This window comes from Ovis canadensis, chromosome 9, assembly GCF_042477335.2.
Source record: "Ovis canadensis isolate MfBH-ARS-UI-01 breed Bighorn chromosome 9, ARS-UI_OviCan_v2, whole genome shotgun sequence".
Taxonomy (NCBI): Eukaryota; Metazoa; Chordata; class Mammalia; order Artiodactyla; family Bovidae; genus Ovis; species Ovis canadensis.
Window position 1 is genome coordinate 38,700,698 of NC_091253.1, and position 25,232 is coordinate 38,725,929.

At 42.1% G+C, this 25,232-nt stretch overlaps 2 protein-coding genes across 5 annotated transcripts; both read right to left on the reverse strand.

Moving 5' to 3' along the window:
- Window positions 1-342: 342 nt before the first annotated feature.
- On the reverse strand, window positions 343-13,435 carry RNF139 (ring finger protein 139). The gene is made up of 2 exons (XM_069599909.1): window positions 13,148-13,435; window positions 343-2,607 (listed from the first exon to the last, which is right to left on the reverse strand). Exons 1-2 carry the CDS (start codon window positions 13,326-13,328, stop codon window positions 791-793), a joined length of 1,998 nt encoding a protein of 665 aa, XP_069456010.1. The 5' UTR covers window positions 13,329-13,435; the 3' UTR covers window positions 343-790.
- A 5,197-nt stretch (window positions 13,436-18,632) lies between these two features.
- On the reverse strand, window positions 18,633-24,266 carry TRMT12 (tRNA methyltransferase 12 homolog). Of its 4 annotated transcripts, none has more exons than XR_011258973.1 (3): window positions 22,802-24,266; window positions 20,431-20,707; window positions 19,907-20,129 (listed from the first exon to the last, which is right to left on the reverse strand). XR_011258973.1 is itself a non-coding variant. In XM_069599916.1 (2 exons), exon 1 carries the CDS (start codon window positions 24,218-24,220, stop codon window positions 22,835-22,837), a length of 1,386 nt encoding a protein of 461 aa, XP_069456017.1. In that variant the 5' UTR covers window positions 24,221-24,266; the 3' UTR covers window positions 18,633-20,129; window positions 22,802-22,834. The 4 variants fall into 4 exon arrangements, 1 of the variants encoding a protein (XP_069456017.1); XR_011258971.1 differs by having other exon boundaries at window positions 22,480-24,266; XR_011258972.1 differs by lacking the exon at window positions 20,431-20,707 and having other exon boundaries at window positions 18,633-20,129; window positions 22,480-24,266.
- Between the last annotated feature and the right edge of the window lie 966 nt (window positions 24,267-25,232).

Consider the following 25,232-nt stretch of genomic DNA (forward strand, 5'->3'; position numbering starts at 1 on the left):
CACTTAATGTTTTGGTTTAAAATAGTGAAAAACCCCCAAAGTATTTCATTTTGTATTTCTTTAAAAGTTCAAAAGGACAATGTTACGACAATGCTGCAAACAGAATGGCTAATAAATATACTGATTTTTACATCAAAATTAAAACCATTAGCACATCCTGGTTTATACCAAAGTTAGTTGATATAAATAAGCCTACTTCTCAACTCTCACAGTCTCTGATCTGAATCATTACTTTCAAACTCAGCTCAACTACAATGCTAATCTCAAGTGTCAAAAAAGTCTCAGTCACTTTTGACAGCCTATTTTCCGCTTAATTGCAAAATACTCTACATACATATAGAATTTATCCTCTGGTCATGTTTTATTTCCTTGATTTAACATAGTTTCCCCTAATTTGCATTTTTATTCTCTCACACCCATTTTAAAGAAAAACTAGGGTCCAGAGTTGGATACATCACAGACTTTCATTGAGGAATCTTTGGCACAGTTGACGCACCATATTATTACATCTATTAAAAAGTTATTTGTTCAAATTTGTCATAAAAATGTGAAAACATTTTATTCTATGTACAATAATGTACACAAATTTAAATAGGTCACCAAAGAGACCAGAAGTAATTAAAGAGGTATATTTACAGTAGCACATCACAGTAAACGGAAAACCATTCACAGATTCGATTCAACATTGATACTGTTTTTGTGCTTGGTTACACACTGAAGTGAAGCAGATTACTCCATTTTGCATGAACTGAATTTTAAACAAATACCTCAATGATCAGTAAATGCTATTTTAATCAGTATCGTCATTAATCAGTTCTTCAGCTGCTGTGCCTGTGTGCTGAATCACTCCATTTCTTTCTCTTTGAGTGTCATCATCACAATCTGTACTGTCATCTTCATTCAATTCCCTGTCAGATTCAGCAGCAGCTTCTCTTACAGCTTCCTCTGGATTTTCATTGGGTGCAATAAATCCATTGTTGTTAGATGTATTTGTGTTATCCTTGATATCATCTTCAATGTACACTTTCTGATGGCACATTGGACAAGTATCTTGAATGTACAGCCATTTCCGAAGGCAAAGTGCATGGAAATAATGATTACACGGTGTGATACGAGCAGATGTTGTAAACTCATGGTAGCAGATTGCACATACGTCATCTATTTCTTGTAGGCGGCTCCCCTTTATTTCAGGAAGTGAATTAATTTTTTTTACAGCAGTTCTACGATTCATGAATGTCTTCCAGCCATTTTTCGCTTGTAAGTAGATGTTAAAATAGGCATGTAAGCACATCATACAAGCCCGGATTTTACTTCCTGACTCAAACATCATAGTATAAGCCCCATTTCCAAACATTACTACTCCAAATATAAATTCAATAATATTGCCTGTTGAACGGACATAGTAGACATAATCATCAAGCTTTTCCCAGAGGACATTATAGTAGCCATCAATCATGAATAACGTATAAACAGCGAGAGAAACTATTACTTTTAAGCAGAGTTCCACACAAAAGGCTGTAACTGCAAATAACCATGTATTTAGTGCATAGTGATGCCAAAGAACATAACTGAGTATGACAGGAAGAATAAACAGGCAAGCAGAAACAAAGAGCACAGGAAAATGTCTACGAAAAGATGACACATGAGAGGCACTGAGCGACATCAGTACGGGATCTGTCATTCCATGGATGAAATGCAGGACTGCTGTTAATAAAAGGCACATGTTTCTGCTTAAGCGGATAAGTCTCTCTTCTGGTCTTAGCCCACTTAAACCAGTCTGAAGAGCCAAAATGAAAAATAAAACAGGTGCTACAAAGCCCAGTCGCCGATCGTCTTCTTCAGTTGATCCAATGAAGGCCAATATTCCAAGACCCAAATAATGGGCTACTGAGGAAATTACAGCACTCATGCCCAGCACAGTGAGTGTAGAGTCACATCCACTAATTATAAGGTTGCAAATGAGGTCCCAAAAATCATCCCAAGAGAGAAAGAAGGAAGCCGTTTCATTGGCCATTCTTAAAATGTATATTAATACTGTAGCCTGAGCTGTAATTCTTGTTAGCCAGAAGACTCGCAGGACATCTGGGAAACGAATCCTCTTCCATGTGTCCTCCATTAATAACTGTAATCCATAAATTCGATACATGTGCCTCACTAAAAGATAAACATATCTGGTGGAATAATAAAACCACTTAAGTTTCACTGCCAAGACAAGCACTGTATTTAATGTGAGAATCAAGGAAGAAGTAAAAACTAAAGTCTCTCGGATGTGTAACGGTAGTTCTGTGATTAAGCCTATTACAGGAACCAAGAGATCCAAAATAATTAACTGTGAATAGATGGAATGAATTTGGAGTAGTGTGATGTATCCAATTCCAAATGTTAGCTGTAGAACAATGAGTGCCATCCACAGCGAGGGCCCTTTTCGAGGAAGCAGCTCAATTCCAAAAGCTGATGTGTTGTAGGCACCATAGAAGTCAATGTGCAAAGCAGCATAATAATTTACCAACACTGAAGTCGCAGCTAATAGAAAGGCTGAGCTGTACATGTAAAACTTGAAAAGCGATCGCTGTGACAAGATCAGGACAATACTGGATACAAATATACCTAAAAAAAAAAAAGAGAAAGACGTCATTCGAATGGAACTTTGTTAAAGAATGTTTTTCCACTAAGTTATGATATTCTTCCTTTAATAAGTATGAACATTTTCAAACTGATGAACATTATGCCTCAAGACAATTTAGGCTTAAAGGCCAGTAAGTGTTATATAAAATCAGAGTTCAACAGGACAGATCAAACACATCCTTAAAATTTTACCCTTTATTTTCTAATTTTCAAAGTAATTCAAGTAGCATTATATCTCCAGAAACCAAATTACTAAAATATTTCCAAGAGATTATTGTGCTATACACAGTTTAACAAGCTTTAAACTTGAAAGAATGTATAATTTCAAAATTATTCAAAAAGTTTTCTTAGATACACCTGTCATTTAAAAGTGGACATTTAATTTCCAAATACATGGGATTTTGTTTAAAGTATCTTTAATATTAATATTTCATCTTGATACCAAAGCATTTAAATGCTTTCTTCTCTGAAATTACCCTCCATGTTTTTTCCTCTTTACCTTTATTGAGGCTTTCAGTGGGTAGGTGGAAGGTCTGTCCTGATAAATGTCACATTGCACTTGAAAATATGTGGATTATTTTAAAATATCCCTCTATACTGATTTCTAACATAATTCCACAGTGATAAGAGAACAGACTCTATATGATCTCAATATCTTTGGACCATGAAATTTTTGCACCTTGTTTTATGCCCCTGGATATGTTCCAGTGTCTCCTAGTTTACAGTCTATGGGAACTTAATAGAATTTTATCCTATTGTAGTGTGAAAACTGTATAAATCTGAATTATGTTGAATTGGTTCACAGTGCTTTTCAGGTCTATTATATCCTACTTCTCTGTATACTAATTCTATTAATTTTTGAGAGTTTGATATTGAAACTCCAACTAAAAATCTTAATTTATCTACTTAAAAATTAATTGTAATATATAATTGAACTATATATAACCTTGTTTTCTATTTTCCTAGTCTCTTGTATATGTGTTATCATACTTTGATAATGTAAAAAATTTTGAAGAAAACCTTAAAAAATAGTTAAGATAACTTCATTACAAAAACACTAAACATAAGCAAAGTGGACAACATTTGTTCCTATTAAATCTGAGATTTTTCTTAAAGTGTTCTTTAGGATGCCAAGTTTAAGTTTTACATTTCTAGTTACCCCTATTTCCTCCTTTTACTCATACTGTGAACTCCTGCTGGCTCTTATTTTTCCTGCTGCTTGAATTTGGGAATTCTCCCTTGGATCCAAGTTCACTTTTTTTCTGTACATACTTTCCTACAGATACCAAACATGTCCTCCATGTTTCCTTTCTCCTTATGTTTGAATCTTTTTCTTCAAATGTGTGTGTGTACCAAGTTGCTTCAGTCATGTCCAACTCTTTGTGACCCCACAGACTGTAGCCCACCAGGCTCCTCTGTCCCTGGGATTCTCCAGGCCAGAATACTGGAGTGGGTTGCCATACCCTCCTCCAGCAGATCTTCCTGATCCAGGGATCAAACCCTTGCATTGGCAAGTAGGTTTCTTGTTTCTTGTTTTTTTTTTTTTTTTTAACCACTAGCTCCACCTGGGAAGCTCTTTCTTCAAACAGTCATCCTTCTGATTCTTCAAACTAAAATAGCATTCAGAAAACCAAAACGTATTTTAGTAAGTTCTCCCCCTCTCCCACACTATAAGCACCAATATACGGTCTTCATATGCATCCAGCACCTTCTTTCTTGGTGCTCTGACAAATTTTTAAGTGAGATCACAATAAACATTATTATCCAAGGTTTCAATTATGGAAACCACATCCAAATATTCATCTATTTCTACTTCTGCACTGAACTACAACACTCAGAATTTCTAAAACCTACAGCTAAACTGACCTCAAACAGCTCTTCTTTCGATTTCCAATTTCAGTCAGAGATTACCATTATTATTCTTTTAACTGTACCTCTAGACCCCCATCCAGAGAAGGCGATGGCACTCCACTCCAGTATTCTTGCCTGGAAAATCCCATGGATGGAGGAGCCTGGTAGGCTGCAGTCCATGGGGTCGCGAACAGTTGGATACGACTGAGCGACTTCATGTTCACTTTTCACTTCCATGCACTGGAGAAGGAAATCGCAACCCACTCCAGTGTTCTTGCCTGGAGAATCCCAGGGATAGGGGAGCCTGGTGGGCTGCCACCTATGGGGTCACAAAGAGTCGGACACGACTGAAGCGACTTAGCAGCTGACCCCCATTCTCAAACTCTGACAGTCAGTGACAAATTCTACTAATACCTATACCTATACCTTCCCTTTCCTCAGTGACAGCCATCTATTAGTCTATCTCAAAAACTCTTTGATTCAAATTCATCTACAAGCCACCAAACTGCCTTTCTTCATGTCTGTCCTCAAAATACTGCAGCAGCTCTGATATTACTGATTAAAATCCACAGGTCTTGTTCTAACATTCGACCCAATTTGCTTTAAAGTAACAATAATATTCCTCTTCACACACGAACCCCACACTCCAGATTTCTTTCTTAAACACATCCCTTCTTCTCTGCCATAATTACAGTTGTATTTACATTCTTCTCTTTGCTTGGCAGGATGGCCCCATCAACTTCCCAAATCCCTGACTGTCCAAATCCTACCATCCTACAGACACTCAGACATTACTTGATACTGTAGTTTATAATTGTGTGTGTGTGCTCACTCAGTCATGTCTGACTCTTTGTGACCCCATGGACTGTAGCCCGCCAGGCTCCTTTGTCCATGAGGATTCTCCAGGCAAGAATACTGGAGTGGGTTGCTATGCCCTTCTCCAGGGGATCCTCCCAACCCAGCTATAGAACCCAGATCTCCCACGTTGCAGGTGGATTCTTTACCAGCTAAGCTACCAGGGAAGCCCCAGTTTATAATAACCTGACCCTATTATATAATATGTCCTTGATAGCAAGCAAGGATCTGAACTTTAATGTCTATGGATTCCAAAATATTTTGTAGAAAATAAAGTGCAATTAGTATTCACTAGGGAAATAAACATTCCTGTTGAATTCTGAATTATATTTTTAAAGGCATCCATGAAACACAGCCCACTTGAAAATTAAAAACTATGACAAGACAAAGCTGAGAAATCAAACCTTGGAGTACAGAAAAAGTGACAAACTCCAAATTAAATATCCATCTTCCCATGTAACTTCAGTATGTAACCAAGACCAATAATGCACATTTCAACGGAGGCATTTCACAATCCACTGCAGTTAGAAGCAAGAGCCAAGTTCCTCCAAATGATGACTGCCCACAAATTTTATTTTGTGCCAATCTGTCAGGTCATTTGTGAAAAAGAGAACAAAAGGAAACAATCACCTGGAAGATAAATACATCAACCTCCATGTGAGAACTACCTACCCGCTTTGCTGAGCAAGTGGGCCACTAATAATCTCCCAAAAAGCTGACAGCTGGGAATGGCTCTTTCAATAGAAAATGGGTTTTTTTTTTTTTTGAACAGGATTAGAAACCCCCTTCCATGGAAGGTAACAGGAAATGGAATTTAATCAGCTGCCATATGCCATATGTAATGTTACTTTCTCTAAATAGAAAAGCAAAAGTCAGTAAATTTTTCCTGAGACAAAACTTAATCTAAAGTAAGTCAAAACTAAACCAAAATAACTTCAGTTCTACTTTATGCCACTTTTTAAAAAGGGAGAGAGTTAAATAACTGTGAATTATTTTTAACTTGCTATTCACAAAGTGGTAAATTAATCTTTACCTGTCAATATTCATGAACTTTGCTATAACTTATAACCAGACTTTATTCTAATAGCTTTATCCCCACCACTAAAGCTTATTTTTACACACAGATTAAGGAATGATTTGGGTTTTTAGAAATTCTTCTGGATAAAAAGTGCCATTTTGCTTCGTGCAAATGTACCAAAAGAAAAAAAGAGAATATGACAGGCAAATAAGGCAGTGAGACTACAACTTCAAAGACTGGATATCTCCTCGTAAATAACAATCTTATACTACTCTTTCCTGATTAAAATCACTTCCCAAGATTTAATAATGACCAACATTTCCTGGTGGCTCAGCGATAAAGAATCCACCTGCCCGTACGAGAGATACTGGTTTGATCCCTGGATCAGGAAGCTTTCCTACTCCCTTGGAGTAGGAAATGGCAACCGGCTCCAGTATTCTGACCTGGAAAATCCCACCGACAGAGGAGCCTGGTGGACTCCAGTCCACAGTCCATGAGGTCTCAAACAGTCAGACACAACTGAGCACATGCATGCCACCACAAACATTTGAGAATAGTATAAAATGATTTTAATTCCTACCCAAAGTTTGTATGCATAGGAGGTTCTTAAATTTTTCCTTTATACTCATGTTTCTGTGTATGGAATACAGAATCGGCTCTCATTTTCATGGGAAAAAAGTAAGTCAACTTTCCAAGTCTCTCAAGTACTCTTCCCTCTCAAGGCCTTTAGGAAGTGTTGTCAATAACACCAAAGTTTCGTTTCATTTTCCCAACTCCAGACATTCAACTCTTGATATTTAACCTGTAGGCCTAAGAAAATTTAGCTCTTAGACAGAAGTTTCCTCGTTAGGATTTAAGAGCGACCTGCAATAAGTGATCAAGGCTATATATAAATGCTGCTTTACAAGGAAAAATCACCTTGGGACAGTGACAAATAGAACTAACTAGCATCACAATTTAGGGATCTGGTTCTCCAGTAATTCGAGTTTTACTAAAGTGCTCAAGGCAGGAAAAGAGGCAGGAATCCAAGTCAATTCAGGCACTCTGAAGATATATATGAACTCAATTCATGAAAGAGTTCAGGGCCTTTTCAATTTGGGTGAACAAACAAAACAAACAGACAAAAAAAAAAAAACCACCCAAACAAAAAAAAAACAAACCACCATGTACGTTATACAACAAAATGTTCAACTCTTATGTGTAAAGTCCATTCACACCCTTAACCTTTCTGGAAGTTTGGGACTAAAAACTGGAAGGAAATAATAATAATACAACTCTCCAAGTACCTTAAATACTTTTAATATATAACCTAAAGCAAGCTGTGGAAAAACATTTCAACACCTGACAGAATGAAGATGGACCAGCACTAAAATAAACGCTGTGACTGCCTTACTACTCCTGAGGGACACCTATGCAATGAAATGCGGAGCAAACAAAACGGCCCGGAATGTTCATCTGCAGATGCACCTGACAAACTACAGCATAAGTTTTTTTCTACTAAACTTTAAAAAAAGATACTAAGTCTTTTATTGATAAGATAAATTGCTTTTAAATTTTAACAAGTATGTTTTTATTAAAAATATATGAACATGATTTTTTTTAAAGTCCAACCCCATAGGTAGTAAATGAAGAATTAACCAAATTTTGCATAAATAAACACACTCATGGATAAATACTTCTTTTTGCTTTTTACCCAGAGATCCCATTATAATAACGGAGTCTTTTTTAACCTTTTCAAAAAACTGCATTTCTGAATACTCAAAGAGGGCATCTTCTTACTTATTGACCATTCATGTTTCTTCCTCTGTGAAATGCCAGTTATCTTTTGCTCATTTATTTATGGAGCTGTTTTTCCTTGCTGAATATAGTCATTTAAAAAATATTCTGACTACAGACTCTTTGCAGCTAGCTGTAATGCAAGCATCTTCTCCAGATGTAGGGCTGTTCTTTTCTCTTTCCGATGCTCCCTTTGATTAACAGAGATTTTTAATATCACTGAATTTATTATTTCATACACTTGCTTTTATATATTTTTAAAGAACTTTTTCCTTACTCTAAGATTAGAAAAAAAAGTTCTACATTTTCTTCTAACTTTCTAAAGTTCTGCTTTTCGCATTAAGATACTAATCCACTTTGAACTATTTATATACTGATGTGAGATAAGGTTCAATATAATTTTTTCCATATAAGTAACTAAATGGCCACAAATAGAATAGTCTAATTTACCTCAATTGTACTTCAATTCTACCTCTGAAACACATGAAGCTTCTCCACATACATAGGTGATCTGTTTCTGGGCTTTGAACTCTATGCTGTTTATTGGTCTATTTGTCCATCTCAGTGGTTCTCAACCAGGATCAGATTTTGCACCAATCATTTGGCCACAATCCTGCCACCCCCAATCACCAAAGAATTATCCCTCCAAAATGTCAATGGTATCTGCTCAGACTCCCTAGGCTATCCCAATGCAGTCAATCATCATAATCGGTTCACTTTGTTTTTACAGTCACAGGTTTTCTGAGTTCCTTCTACAGCACCAAAAGTCAGTCACTTTTTTCAACAACTTCACTGCATAGCTGTAACTAGTACACATATACAATGAATAGATTCTCTTTCAACAGAGATTTAGATTAACAATTTTTGTTTTGTTATTACCAACAATGCTGCAACGAATATTCTTGCCCACATTTTCTGTAAAACTGTATCTTCAGGCCAAATATTCAGAACTAGAATTGTGAGTCAAAAGGTATAATGAATTTTAATTTCAGTTGACAGTGCCAAGTGGCTTTACATAGAAATACAGCTTACCAAAACTGTTTAACATCATCTATTTCCCCATACCTTTGCAAAACTAGTTTTTATTCAAACTGAATTCTTTACCAATCTTGCAAGTAAAATTTTAACTGCATTTCTTTAATTGTAAATGAGACTGAGTAATTTTTGTTTTGCTTATTGACCTTGTACATTTTATTTACTCTGATATCCTTATCCTGGGGCCTATTTTCCTCCGGGAGTAAATATTTTTCTTATTGGCAAAGTAAAACTCTTACTAGCACTTCAACTAAATATGACACAAATATTTCCCCCTTGGTGTGTCATTTAAAAAAAAAAATCTTTGTAAAAAAGAATTTTGTCATCAAGAAGTATTTCATTTTTATGTATTCAAATTTATCAAAACTTCCTTTGTAATTTCTGGATTTCCTCTTATGTTTAGAAAGGCCTTTCCACGTCGATGAATTGTCATTATATGAGTAATACTATTAAAACAAACTCCTATGCTTGCATTTTCTGCCTTGGATTTAGATTTGCTAATTCAGCATTACACTGCACTGGGTTACATTTCATTTAGCACTTAACACCTCCTAAGAATAGCTTAATATTCTTAAAAATTATATATATTATGATATGATCTAATTTGGATCTCCAAAATGAGATGCTTTATATCCTGACCTGCAGAATTCTCATATTAATTTGATAACAAATAAAAGTATAGTAGTAAAATAGTTTCTTATAGGAGAGTAAATTCTTTAGACACTATAAATAAAACTGGATGCAGAAAGGATTTCCATCTTGACAATTTCACTTTAAGAAAAAGGTGAGATTGACAAATTTTGAGATTTATATTCAGTAGTACAGAGAGGTCTACAATTATTAAAAAATTAACCAGGGAGAAAATTGATTTCAACCATCTTTGGGTGTCTTTTACACACGAACCTGTCACTCTGAATAACAAACAAGATGCTTCATTGTTTTGTTGTTCAGTTGCTAAGTCGTGACTAACTCTTTGCAACCCACCAGGCTCTCCTGTCCTTCAATGAATGGTCCTCAAATATTTAGGGCATTTATTTTTATTCAAGGTGAAATTTTTTCCCACCAAAACCAGTTTTTAATGATTTTATTATTCTTATAAATATGATAATTATAATTACATTGTCATAATGTGAGGAGCTTCCTTTGGGGCTCAGATAGTAAAGAATCTGCCTACAATGCAGGAGACCTGGATTCAATTCCTGGGTCAGGAAGATCCCCTGGAGAAGGAATGACAACCCACTCCAGTATTCTTGCCTGGAGAATCCCATGGGCAGAGGAGTCTGGTGGGCTATAGTCCATGGGGTCGCAAAGAGTTGGACATGACTGAGTGACTAACACATGCAATTTGAGGAGCAGTCAAGAGATAGACTTGGAAAATATTTTGTATTTTTCATAAAGTCTGACCCAGAGAACATTCTGAGATCAAAGTTTTCAAATAAACAGCACCAACATTTTGCTGATGACTTCCAAAAACCAAAATATCTGTAACAGTAGTATGGTCTTAACTGAAGTATAAAAATTTTGTTTAAAAGTTATTAATGCCATGTTTACTAGTAGCTAACAATGACATGTTCCTTACTAGATTCCAGGTACTGTTATAGGAGCTTATACCCCGGGCTTCCCTGGTGGCTCAGAGGTTAAAGCGTCTGCCTCAAATGTGGGAGACCTGGGTTCGATCCCTGGGGTCGGGCAGATCCCCTGGAGAAGGAAATGGTAACCCACTCCAGTATTCTTGCTTGGAGAATCCCATGGACGGAGGAGCCTGGTAGGCTACAGTCCATGGGGTCACAAGAGTCGGACACGACTGAGTGACTACACACACACACCTATTGCCCTTGTCACTCTATAAGAGATACAGTATTATGGTTCATCTTCACAAAGGTAAAGAAAAGAAGCACAAAGAAGATAAGTAACCTGACAGACCTGTCAAATACTAACTTCCATGATTTGCTACAAAAATAAGAAGCATGGATATAGTACAAAGAAAATATCAGTTCAATGCTCCTGAATTACAAAAGAGTTAATCAAAGAAAATACTCGTTTAAGGTTCCCTAGCCTGACACTTCGGAGAAGGCAATGGCACCCTACTCCAGTACTCTTGCCTGGAAAATCCCAGGGACGGAGGAACCTGGTAGGCTGAAGTCCATGAGGTCACCGGGAGTCAGACACGACTGAGCAACTTCACGTTCACTTTTCACTTTCATGCACTGGAGAAAGAAATGGCAACCCACTCCAGTATTCTTGCCTGGAGAATCCTAGGGACGGCGGAGCCTGGTGGGCTGCCGTCTATGGGGTCGCACAGAGTCGGACATGACTGAAGTGACTTAGCACCAGCACCAGCAGCCTGAAGCTCAACCGTGAGCGTCCTGCATTAAAGTACCTGGTCCCCAGGGGGCTCTCAGAGGTTCTGTAGTATACAGGCCAGAACATTCAAGGCATTGGCTACACTGCTGCCAGAATGACTTTGTGAATCCTCTCAAACCCAGTTTTATGGGGTTTTTTTTGGCTCCTCCACCTTGGCCTCCTCCGGCCTCCTGTCAAAGCAGAAGTAGGGAAAGCCCCTCCTACCACCCTCAAGTCCATGTTACATTTGTTATTTACTGCCCAAAACAGAACTGCATAATTTCAAATTTCATGAAGTTCTCTAGGAGTCTGTTAGCTTCTACTCTCTAGCAAACTTTCTCTTCTCCTATGGGGTTCAGGAATAGAAACGATCAATCTTCTCCATTTCTCAGTCTCCCCACTCCAGGAATCAGCACCGGTACTGACTGCAGGCATGTATGTTATCATGCCATCAATTAAGGTGGATGTGTGTGTGTGTTGAGGGGGTTGGCAGTCATGGGCTCAGCTGGGACCACCTTTCTACTTATATAACGAGACAAGCAACTGCCTTATTATGATGAGGAACTTCTAAATAACAGGAAAAAAAATGCTTTCCCATCAGGTTCCTGTTCTTATTAATTTCACTGTAACATTATTTAACTAATTTCATTTTTATCCCCCCCAACTATCAGGATTAAACAAAATATGTTAAGTACAAAACATTAAGGCTGCTAATTCTCTTTTCATATTGTGGTAGAAAGAATAAAGTAGCAACAGATGGCTTCTAACTCAGAAAGGTTTAGAAAAGATCTCACCATCCGCTCCTCCTCAGCAACACTTCAAAGGCACTACCTCACTAAAACCTGACACTCAGTTACCTCATCAACAAAATCTGCCACGTTTCAATTCCTTAAAAACTTAAACATAAATGCTTCTCACTCCAGCAACGCAAGAGAAAATGGGGAATGAAGTACACGATGCTTTTCACACTCCTCTCTTACACAACGAAGATACTGATTTTCATAGATCTCTCATCAGTTTCTAGCCACCTTTTTATAACCGTTCTCAATACCTTCTCCTCTATTCACGGAAAATTTTAGGACTCATTATTAAGTATCACCTTCTTCATGAAGGTCTTTGGCAAATCTCAAGGTTTGACTGACATTCTCTTTCGCGTGGATGTCATTCAGACGACAACACACGAATACTGCGCATTTTGGAAAGGGGGAAACTGAGGCCCAGGTCTTGGCACGACGAGCTCAAGGTCACACACGGCGAGATGGCAAAACGTAAGCAGAGGTGCTGTTTTTCCAAGGCTGTCGCATAGGACGCGGTGAGACAGGACACACTCCCCGAGAGAGCAGCAGGCACAGGGCCACATGCTCGCACATCGCTGCTTCCTCCCCACCCTCACTCAAGAGGCAAAAACCAACAGGAGGCTGACTCGCACGGAGGACCGCTCCGCTGTCAACTCCGAGACAAGTGTCATCTCCTCCCGTCCAGCCCACAAAGACGCCGCCCCCCCCCCAACTCGAGAGGGAAACGAAACTAGTCGACACACACACGCCCCCACCCCCCATCCACCTGCGCACGGCCGCCCTCCCCCTCCTGCACTTCTCGGCCCGCTGAGCCATCCCCGGACGCATCCTACCCCGTTCCCCTCACCAAGGAGCCGGAGGAAGATCTGGAGTCCGATGCAGAACCGGCTTTGGCAGGAATCGTAGTAGGTGTTGAAAATGGCGTCGATGATGTAAAGGCAGGGCACTCGGAGCGCCACTTCGAGCGCCGCCCAGACCTGCTGATGGGCCATCCGCACCTGCTGCTGCGGGGGCCCCACCGCCGCCATGAGCCGCTGGCACACCGGGGCTGGGCGGGCCGCGCGGGGCAGGGCCCGGGACGGCGGCCGGGGGCGGAGGCGAAGGCAGGCGACTCCGCCCCCGCCCTCCCTCTCGTGTCTCTCTCACGGCCCGCCCCGCCGCCTGCTCGCGTCTCTCGAGCTGGAGCAGGCGGCGGAGGCGGCGGCTGAGGCAGCGGCGGCGGCTCCCGGGAGGCCTCCGGGTGTCGGTGTTTCCGGCAGGCTACGGTCTGGCTCCTCCTCCCTCCACCGCCTCCCCCGCCCGCGGAGCCACCATCTTGACCTCGCCCGCCCGCCTCTGCCGTTGCTGCTGTTGCCAGACCGGGAGGCCGCGCCCGCGGTCACGCGAGACCGCGGAGCCCGCGCGCCGACGCGCACGTCATAATCCGGCGCTAGGGGCGCTCCCCGTGCAGTCATCACGCTCGGCGTAGCAGACGTCCCTCTCGTTACCATGGTTTCCGCGCCTTTGCGGCTTTTGGCGCCACCCAGTGGCGAAACCTCTGTGTAGCCGCCTCTCCCCTAGAAGCGTCGGGGTAGTGTGGGTTTCCCTGCTTCCACGGACCGGAATGACTAGTTGCTTTATTAGAGCCCATTAAACGTCCCATAAACATGATTCAGAGCTGCTGGGAGTTGGAAAGCCAAAAGGCGCCGCCCGCCAGAGCTACTTAACTCCACCGACAGGCCGGGTCTGAGCGGCCAACCTTCCGGCGAAGATGCCACCAGGCCGCCTGGGGTTCTGTTGGAGGAGTCGCTGCTCGCGGGTTATGGAGCAGACACTGTGGTTTGGGCAGGGTGTGGTAAGCGATACCGAGAAAAACATCCCTTTGCACTTTATCGTTGTGTCTCCTACCCGATTGGGCAGAACTGCGGACCCTAGTTGGCCACATTAGGATTTCAAGGGCAAGACCTCTGGCCTTGGTATTTGGGTCACATCTTTGAGGTAAGAATACCCAGGCAATCCCTTCTCAAGGCGGAAGAGACCATACTTTTTAATGTTTCTGTAGGGGATTAGAACGTAAGACTCCAGAATAAGACACTTTGACATGATTATTTTAAGCTGAAGACATTTGAGACACAGCAGGAACAAACAAAAATCTCTCCACCTCATAACTTCCCCCCTTCCATTTGCTTAAATAATCTTAATTTCGTGAAAGTCGCTCAGTTGTGTCGACTCTATGCTTGAATTCTCCAGGCCGGAGTACTGGAGTGGGTAGCCTTTCCCTTCTTCAGGGGATCATTCCCAACCCAGGGCTTGAACCCAGGTCTCCCACATTGCAGGACTATTTACCAGCCGAGCCACAAAGGAAGCTCTAAGAATAAGGGAGTGAGTATTCCTTCTCCAAGAGGATCTTCCTGATACAGGAATCAAACCGGAGTCTCCTGCATTGCAGGCGGATTCTTTACCAATTGAGCTATCAGGGAAGTCCTCTATTTGCCTAAAAATCAGACGTAAATTTCTATTGGTAAAGTTGTGTCCCGCTCCCTTACCAAGAGGGCAGCTCAGACTCAAACACCCTCAAACCTTATTAAACTAATCCTTATCTTCCATTAGTTTTCCCCAAATGTTTACCTTCCCAGAGTTTGCCATCCTTGAAAGCCTAAACCCCTTTTCCTTTTATCCATTTCTTTACAATACATTGTTTTTTGTTAAGATGCTGTATAAGCCCCAAACTGTAGCCACCTCTTTGAGTTATTTAACACTTAGCTTCTCCCAGGCGTCTGTGCACCGCATGAGTAAATAAACTTTTTCTTTTGTTAATTAATTTTATCAGTTTAATTTCCAGGACCCCAGCCACAGAACCTAGGAAAAGACGTTTGTCTCTCTCCTGCACTTTCTTATCCATGTTTTAACAGTTTCTGATTTAAATCTGATGCACATATTTTTATTAGTATAAGAATTTCTAATTAAAACTAAATACCACCTTGGGACCAGAACTTTCAGGGTGGTGGCACAGTTGTTCTTGTCTTACTCAGATACGACTTCAAGCAAGTCTCTTTAAACTCACTAGTTCTCACTTTCCCCACCTGTAAAAATGACGGTTTGAATAAGATCCTGGCAAGGACTTTAAAATACTACCTTAAAATTAATTTATATGAGTGAGATAGTTTTTAGAAAAATTTTAGGAATTTTTAAGATAAAAGATAAACTTTCAAAGAAATAGCTACAATTCACTGAATCTAATCTCTCTGGCTTCTACATTGGTTTGAATGTTGCACAGCTCATGTATATAGTAAACTGAGTCTACTCAAAAACAATGTGGTGTCTATGTATTAATTACAGTGTTCAAAAAAAAAATCTGTTTCATTTGACATTAGTGGTTCAAAAGCCTTTAAGTAGCTCTAAAGAGCCCTTAGATGTCAAATGTATAAAACTTAATTTGAATTTTCAGTTTATATTTTCATCAGCCAAATCTTTGTTACATGCAACAGGAGCTGATTCTGGGCTATCTGAAGCAAAAGAAGATTTTATTAGAGAATTGTTTTAATTATTTCCTCGAGATTTCAAGCTCCAAGGTCAAGCATATTATATTATATATCTATACCCAGGGCTTCCCAGGGAGCACAGTGGTGAAGAATCTGCCTGCCAATGTAGGAGACACAAAAAATGCAGGTTCAATACCTGAGTGGAGAAGATCCCCTGGAGAAGGAAATTGCAACCCACTCCAATATTCTTGCCTGGAAAATCCCACGGACAGAGGAGCCTGGGGGGCTACAGTCCATGGCATTGCAAAAGAGTCAGACACCCTTCAGCTCACACACAGACATCGGTACGGAAGCTGCATCAGAGGGTGGATACAAGCAGCTTCCTTAGTGGAAGAAAATATGAAACCAGCACTTAAATTTCCCACCCCCCTCCAATGTATTATGTTTTTTTTTTCCTTTGAATGAAAGATGGGGATGCTGGTAGGAAGGGTAGGGATTGATAGCCCTCCCCAAAGGATAAATACATACCATAACTTTATCTCAGATCTTGGGAATTAATTAAAAAATAATCTCTGATCCTAAATTATAGTTTTTCTCATTACATTTCAGATACACTCATCAAGACCAGTGAATCCCATGGCCATGTGCTCACTGAAACACCACCTTTGCTGTAAAGCAGGTCCCTAAGTCAAAGGCAGTATTATGCAGGACACATTGATGGATCAAACACTTGGAAATCATTGGCTAAGTAGTCTGACCAACACCTTGTGGACAGGAAAGGCAAACTCATACCTGGAGACAGCAAGATTCTAGTCAGGGTCAATCACTGTCCTTCCAGGAAAGGAGTCCAGTGTAATCTACTTGCTATTAAGCAGATGATGTTGTATGAGGTGCTCAGGGCTGAACATGAGGGAGTGGCCAGCGGGTGAGTGGAGGCCATGTTGTTGGCCTCTCACTAACCTGCATTCCTGGACATGACTATGTACATGAGCCCATTATGCCAGCACTGGGTTAGCTGGTGACATGGCTGCTGGTTAACTGGCCACGCCCATTTTCTTGGTTGATGAGTGCCTCTGCTGTGGTGGAGTCCCCAGTAGGCATTGTTATACAACCCAAAGCTCTTTACTCACATGCCCAATCCCATAGGTGTCTCTGCTGCTTCTTCTCCAGGCTTCCTTGTCCCCTATCTTCTAATCTTTTTCATTCCAGGCCCCTAATCCCCTAGCCAATTTATTTGCCACTTGCCAGAAGGTCTAGTCTTACTTCAAGCCACACAAAATGGATGATCAGGAATACTACCCCAAACTCCCCTGCCATTTAACACTACTGAGTAGTGACTGTAGGGCAGCAAAAGTCTGTTTTTGTTTTAAACCCATATCGTAACAAACCAATCTGTGAACTTAGCTTGGGCTTTTTTGGCCTCCATCAGCTAGACAAAGAGCCTCTCAAGCAGCCTCAGTTCTGAGTCGTGGGAGGGACCCTGGTGCAAAAGTTGTAAGTGTGACATGGGAGCCTGGGCCGCCTGCTTGTGCACCTGTTTTTCCCCGGCCCTACTTCCCCACATCCTCAGGCCCAGTTCCTACTTGTCATCAGCCCCAGGTGTGCCATTTTCACCTTATGATGGATTGACTTGGTGGGTCTGACAAAACAGCTCATCACGGGCAACTTGGGCTATAGGGTCATTTAATGCCCCACGAAATGCTGTTCCTACCAAGGCCTATCAGCATGCAAGGAGCCATTTGTGAATGACATGGTCTCCACTGCAGATTCCTTGGCCTTGCTACAGAAACTAGAAGTCTACCTTGGGATTCTCCAATTGGAGTCTTGCCATAAACTATGACTGCTTTGCTTATCAGGTACCCCAGTCCTGTAGAAAATCTCCTGTATCGAATGGCTCATGCATTAAGGTTCATGCATTAAATTACACTGCAGCCTGTACCTGCTCCAGAGCCTTTATGTGCTCTGCATCCCACTGAAAACTGGCAGTCTCCCAGTCACCCAGTGTATGAATCAGAGCAGTATTCCCAGGTTCTGAATTCCTACAAAGAAGGCTGGAGCTTGATGTGCTTCCTTGGTGGCAGAATAATTCTGATAAAATGAGTGAGATGCAAAAATTCATACTTTATTGTGAAGACATCTTGACATTCAAGCAGACCACCAGACCCTAAAAATTTCACTGATGTAAAAAGGATGCTGGTTCCTACTAGTGATTATTTCCTATCCTTGGGAATACACTATGCTATTTATCTGGCCCAAGTAGTAATGATGTCATGAATGTAATAATGACATTCTGTGGAAGGTTCAGATGGTCCAGGTCTCTCCAGGGTATACTGTGACAGAGGGTGGGTGGGTACTGTTCTCTGTCCTGTGTGAATGGAGTTGCTTCTGACCCCACATCCTCAGGCCCAGTTCCAGACTCATGGCTCCTGTTGGTACATGTAGGTTAGGTCCTGAATCTCCTTTGACATGTAGGCCCACTTGAGAATGTTGAAAGTAGACAAATAAAGTGAAGGGAAATGAGCTTCAGAACTGCTTTTTTTTTTTTCCATGAGTATGCATAGCTTTGATTTTAAAATAAAACTCAATTACTAAGTCTATCCATCTATATCTACCTGCCTAAACGTGTTATACCAAAATTCAGTTTTAGCTTCATATTAAATATTTTCTGCTTACTTTTGATTCAACCTTTACCTCTTAAATACCCAGAGCCAGATACTTGTTTTCTGTTTTTGGCCTCTCTGAAATCGTGTGTGATTGTTGGTCAAGAAATCCTGCAAGTTATCATATCTAATCAGAAAGATGTCACTGCTAAAACATAATTGTAGCAAGAAATTCTTATGTGCTTTATATATTGAAACATGTCAACTGAAGTACGTTATATATATTTATTACTGCTAGAGTGAATTTCTTCAATGATTGTGAAAGCTGTACATTTATGTACAAAACAATTATTGTAAATTTCTAAATAGTTAAAAAAAATAGACAAAATTTATGAAACAACGCAAGCCACTGGACATAGGCAATGAAGGGGGCAATGGTGCACGAGACCTGGAAAACAAACAAGGTGAGCCATACAGTTGCTTCGGTCCACTGCCTGGAAAAGTGTTCCAGGCTGTGGCAAAAGCAGGGAGGGGAGGCCAGCAGACTCTCTGTGATGAGATGGGGCTGGCCTCCCCTCGCTTCTTTTGCCACAGCCTGGAACACTTTTCCAGGCAGTGGTCCTGGGAGCCCAAGTAACTATAGAGTTCACAGGGTAGAATGCCAGGAAGCAGAGAGCCACACACAGAGGGAACTCCAGAGATCTGCTGACCAGGCCCTGAAAGCATTCAGCTGAGTAATGGCCAGCCAGTCCACGTGACAGGAAACTACCGAAGGCCAACAGAAGAACCATCTGAAAGGATTACAGGAAACAATACTCAAAGCTCACACACAGGGTATGGGTAATTCCTGTTCCTGCCAGCAAGGGCGACAAATGTCCTAATTCACAAGGCATAAGTCAGAGAATGAAGAACAGTCTTGCTTCCTGATGGGAAAAAATTAATCCCAGACTAAATGCTGCTCTGACAAACGCTCAAAAACAAGATTCAAAAAGATCAGACTATTTCCAAGTAACTTAACTGTATTCCAGAACAAAACTCAAAAATGTTTTTAGAAATATGAAAAGTTTTAATCATATAAATAATAGTTCAGCTTGAAAATGACTATTTTAATGGCTTGTCCAGTGTGAATTGGCTGCACCCTGAGGCTGTTCAGAATGACATATTTTGAGTTTCTTCTCACACATGTGTTCAGGGTGGGAAAAACTGAAATTAAAAACGTTTTTTCTAGGAGAAAAATGATCTCATAACCCCTGTATTTCCGTTCCAGTTAAATCCTGCCAGTTAAATCCTGATTCATGTAATTTATTATGGTATATCAAATGTATTATGCAAAATGGAATAATTATTTTAAAAACCTAATAACATCCATTATACTTTAAAAAAAACCACTAAAGATGTGGTTTAAATTGGGAAAAAAATGCTTTTTATATACTAGTTTCTCATCATTTAAAATTTGCATATTTAAAACTATACATGATACTGGTATATTAATACAAGTATATAATTTATTAAAATTATGGAGTTAATACAGCTCACAGTTAAGAGTTCGATAAAATTATTGCTTTTTAATCACAACTTCTCCATCAAGTGGGAGCATTAATCAGCAACTAATCCTGAAACCTGCAAAGGAAAGCTTTAGAGCTTCTACAGATTCCTGGATTGAATCTGTAAGGAACTCTGTGAGCCTCCTGACTCCTTTCGTCTTTTTTCCTTGGTTCCATTAGACGTCTCTTCTGGGTCAGGCCATCCGGCAACTGCTTGGAGAAAACTGTAATGTAAATGGATATACTCAACTGGAGAAAAAGGCTAAGGGACCCTTATTTTCTTCCATTCACACACAACTCCTGCTCACTCCGGAAATTTCAGCCTAGGCATCCCTGCTCCCACGTTCCCAGTCACCCTCCCCATCTCCCACAACCCAGATCCCCAAATGTGGGCGGTGCCTCCCGACGTATGCGTGTAAAAACCCATCTGTTTCTGTATGTGCACTTAGTACATGGCACTGACATTGTTTCCCGTGTCTGTCTCCAGATGGTGATTCCACGTAGGCAGGACTCAGCTTCACTCACCTGTGTCCCTGGCCTTCTACCCAGTGCCTGGTGTGCAGAATTCACAAAACATCCTCATTAACCAGTGAATGGCTTTCAAAATAAGGACCTTCTGCTATAAGTAAAGCAGATGTGTAGCAATCACTCACAGGTGGACTGGGTAATGGTCGTTACCCTCATACAAAGACCGACGGAAATATTCACGATATACCAGTCACTGTGATGACAGTTACTGTATGTTAACTCATTTAAACCCAAACGCCTTCCTTTCAGGACATGTTCAGTTGTTAACTCCAACCTACAGATGAGGAAACAAAATAGAGACTGACGATTTGCCTCAGGTCACACTTCTATGTAGACCTGCCAGGAACTGAATGAGTGAACCTGAATTCCATGAAGGCAGAGCCCACATGTCTCCCTTCCCCACTAACACTCAGGGCCTGGTATGCAGGACAAGGTGAGTGAATTCACTTGGGCGCACCTGACATGAGCTGCCGCCCCCACACCTTACGGCAGGAAGGCAGCGCCTCAGCCCCTGGACAGGTGGCTCCCTGACTTGTTCCTCAGTTTCCCCCCCACCTTCCTCCCCATATTGGCTCAAGCCCCAGCCTGCCCTGCCATCTTGAGCTTGAGGAGAAAGCAGTAGGCATGCATGTGAGAAGAAACCCAGCGTGTGAAAGAAAATGATGAAGGCAAACACAGGAAGGCCACTCTGTGGGATGGGAAAGGAACCCAGGCTCCCTCTGCAGGATCACGTGACACTCAAATTTCCTGGGGGCCTGCCCTGCACCAGACACTGTTCCTTTTAATCCTTACATCAACCCTCATCTTCAGCTTGCCTCTCACTGCTGCTTCTGTTCCAAACTGATCTACTGGCACCGCTTCAAACACTGAGCAAACTGGCACCTGTTACTCTTCAAGCAGCACCTGCTTCCACACCAACGACACTTAACAAAATTTTGCCCAGTTTGTAAGAGCCACTTCAAACACTACCTCTCTGAAGACCTCCCTGCTCAATTCTCAGAGCTTTTCTTCCCCACTTTCACACTCCCACGACAGCTATCACCCACATGGCACTTACTGTGTCCCAGCTCTTTCTGCATTTGTGTTAGGTCTGCTGCTAGCTTGGGAGCCCCTCAGAAACAGCATCTAATGTCTCTTCATAGTTCCTGTGGCTCATGTGGACAGCAGGCATTTAATATTTGCAGAATAACACACACAGCAGCAATCCTGTCCTTACTGCCACCACTGCAAGAGAAGGACAGGCAGCCCAGCCCAATGCCAGGTACAATCACAATCCTGAGAAAGCCACACTTCGCTTTTTTTTTGGCCAGGCCACACAACTCTTGAGCTCTTGGTTCCTTGACCAAGGACTGAAGCCAGGCCACAGAAGTAAAAGCCTGGAATCCTAACCACTAGGCCACCATGAATTCCCAAGCCACACTTTTCTGTATTTCATCAGGCAAACAGGCCCATATGGCTTCAAATGCCCCAAAACAAAGCTCTGAAAGGTGATTCTTGACAATTAGTCACCCCAAAGGTAAACTGACTCCCTACAATTAATTAGTCATTCCAACAATAAACCAAGGTGAGGCCTGGAAAACTCACAATCTCCGACATTCCTTAGGGCTCCTTATGTTGGCCCTGATGTTCCCAGGAAGGAAGATGGAAAGGGAACTTGGGGCCTGTAAAGATCCTCGATTTTAACTCAAACTTTTTAGCAATTGGCAGCTACTGCACAAGCTACAGCTGGAAATCTAGTTTTCCTATCATTTAATGTAGTCGTTCTTTAACACTTTCTCTGCCACAATGAACCTAAGACACACTCTCCCCACACACTTATTTAGGAATGCTAAAGTAGGGAATGGAATCAGTACACTGGAGTAATTGTTGTCTTCGTCCCTCCCTAATTTAATCAGTCATAATAACCAAGCGGCACCACTCTGTCTTGCTTTGGACGCCACTGCTTGGGCAGATTTTATTTCTCAAGTCCATTCTCCTCCCACTGCCACCACCCTGGTCCAAGCCACCATCATCTCATGCCTCAATAACCACAGAAGCCCTGCTCACCCATCTCCCTGCTTCCATTCTGGCACCACTCCAAGCAAGTTTCCATATTACAGCTGCAGTGATTTTGAAAACAGCATTGGGTCTTCCACTTGACAGAGCCGAGGTCAGAATTCAGAACTTGTAACTGCACAGACAGGTCTCATTTCAATAAGCCACACTGCTTTCTCCCAGATTTATGGCTCATTCTGTAGCATGTTAATGGAAGACAAGTGAAATTATATGTATTGATTGAGGGCCTGCTTTCAGGGTCACAAAATATTAGATTACCAGGAGACAAGAGGGGTGAAACCTGGCCTGAGCTGACGCTTTCAGGGTCACTCACAAGTAGATCCTCCCGTCTCAGGATCCACCTCTTCTAGCCAACTAGATGACAGGGGCGGCATTCCAAATCCAAGACTATGTGATCCACGTGGGGAGCATAGGATTTCACTGGTTGGATGTGCAAGATTTGTGTCTTCCACGGTTTTCCATGCACCTGATGAAGAAGAGTGGCAATTCGAGTCTCTGCAACTTCAGCCCAGCTCTGCCACTCTGGCTTGGTGGCCACTGACAGCGTTTTCCTCCTAGAATCACTGGTAGCTCCGTTTTTCAACTGGTTGCTGATAATCTGCTGAGGAGAAGGCCAATGCTCCTCCATCTCACTGCTTCCAGGAGGCTGGAGAGTCTTCCCTGGGAAAGACTCCACATTTTGGTGAATATGCAAAATGCCTCCAGCATCCTGTTTTAGCACTCGGCAGGCAATGGGCCAGCCTTCTTCAGAGCTGGGAATTAGCCCCAGATTCACCCGGTCGGCAACGTTTGATAGCTTCAGTTTTCTGTTATCTCCAAAGTGTATTTGGCATCGATCAGCTACTCCATTGAGTTCAAGGTTATTTCTCAGAGCAACTACCGCATGGGGATTCCACTCACAAGCATGGACGAAAGCAGCCTCGGCATGAACTAGGAAAGGCAAGGTAAAATAACCAATCCCCGCATAGAGATCCACCAGCACTTCTCCAGCGCAGGGCAGCGACGCCACACGAAGCTTCTCAGCGATGTTTCCGAAGGAGAACATGCACTGGGTCACGTCAAACTTATACCGAATCCCATTATCCACATGCTCTACCCAGCCGTGGTCGCCCAGCAGCAAACTGACTGCTGGAGTCCGAGTGCTATCCGGGGACACCCGCCCTCGTTTGGCCAAACGCTGGACGCCAAGTGCCGAGGCAACCGTCTCCCAGAGTTCTGGTTCCAGATGTCTCCATTGCTTGGCTTGGAAACAGTCCTCACTCAGCAACAAGAGGTCACCGTGTCGTTGCCAAGATCGGGGCAGGTCAGCCTCCAACTCTGCAGACCACGTCACTCCGCGGCCCTCTACCCAGCGATTCACCTCAAGACACAGTCTTTGGGCAGGTGAGTAACTCTGGGCCTTCTTTGAAGGAACAGGATCCAGGAGCTGCGTCAGCACACAGGTGCTGCCTGGAGCCACACGATTCCTCAGCTCCCGCAGATGCTGCTCAAGGAAGGCCTCTCTCAGAACCGGTAGCGCCACGGTGCCATCCCGCAGCTTTTTCACACGGTGCTGTCTATCCAGGAGTTTCTGCTTCTCGAGATATTCCTTGTATCGCTGGGTAAATCGAGGCTCAGTCACAACTGCAACAGCCGTGGGCTTCCCGCTTGCCTCTTCCATGTTGCTGGCCCTACATTGTTTCCGACTCCCTCCACGAAACTTCCTCTGCTCTGCCTCCGCATATCCACACATAAAACAGTAAGAAAAGCGCGCACAGCGCCGGCGGGGCCGGAAGTGACGTCAAACAGGCAGGCCGGAACTAAATTACATTATCTCACTTGTTGACGAATGACGTCTGGGTCGCTGTTTGGTGTGAAGCCGCCACCGCCATCTTTGTTGTGGTCAATCATTACTTGCTCCAGCCTATGAGAAAATTACTAACAAGAAGGATTTATAAACTTAGTCGACTTGAACTGTAGACTTATAAACTTCAAATCAGTTGGTGTCCTCCGGAAGCCTCAGGAACTCTCTTCCATGCTGTTTACCAATCAAAAGAGAGACGTGAACCTGAAATGATGCCCTATATTTGGAGAAAGCCTTCCCTTAGTCTCGTGCTGCACCTAAATCTCAGCCTGAGATGAAATTATTCTCAAGGTTAAACACACTCTAGGGACACCGGTCTCCTTTCGCTTTCTAAAGCAGGCCAAACTTTTTCTTGTGCTCTTGCCTCTTCACTTGCTGAAATGCCCTTCCCCAGAAGATACAATGCCAGGAGATTTGTCTGAAGGTTATCTTCTTGGGAGGCCTTCATTAAACACTCAAAAGTGTCACTCTCTCCCCTCCACATTATATCTATTTAACGTGGTGATTCCTTCTTTAGCCCCTGACTTGCTATTTATTTGTTTACACTTAATAGCCTTTTTCCCTTAGTGACACACTTCTGGTTGCTCAGTCATGTCTAACTCTTTGTCATCTTTTTAAAAATAATCTGTTCCTGTCTCTCTCTTTTAAATCTATTTTAGCTGCACTAGGTCTTAGCTGTGCTTCACTGGATCTTCATTGCAGCATCCAGACTCTTAGTTGCAGCATGAATGCAGGATCTAATTCCCTGACCAGGGATCAAACTCGGGCCCCTTGCATTGGGAGTGTGGCTTCTTACCCACTGGACCACCAAGGAAGTCCCTCTTGTCACATTTCTAATTTCAGTCCACTGTGGTCAGAGAACATACTTTGGTATGATTTCAATCCTTTTAAATTTATCAGG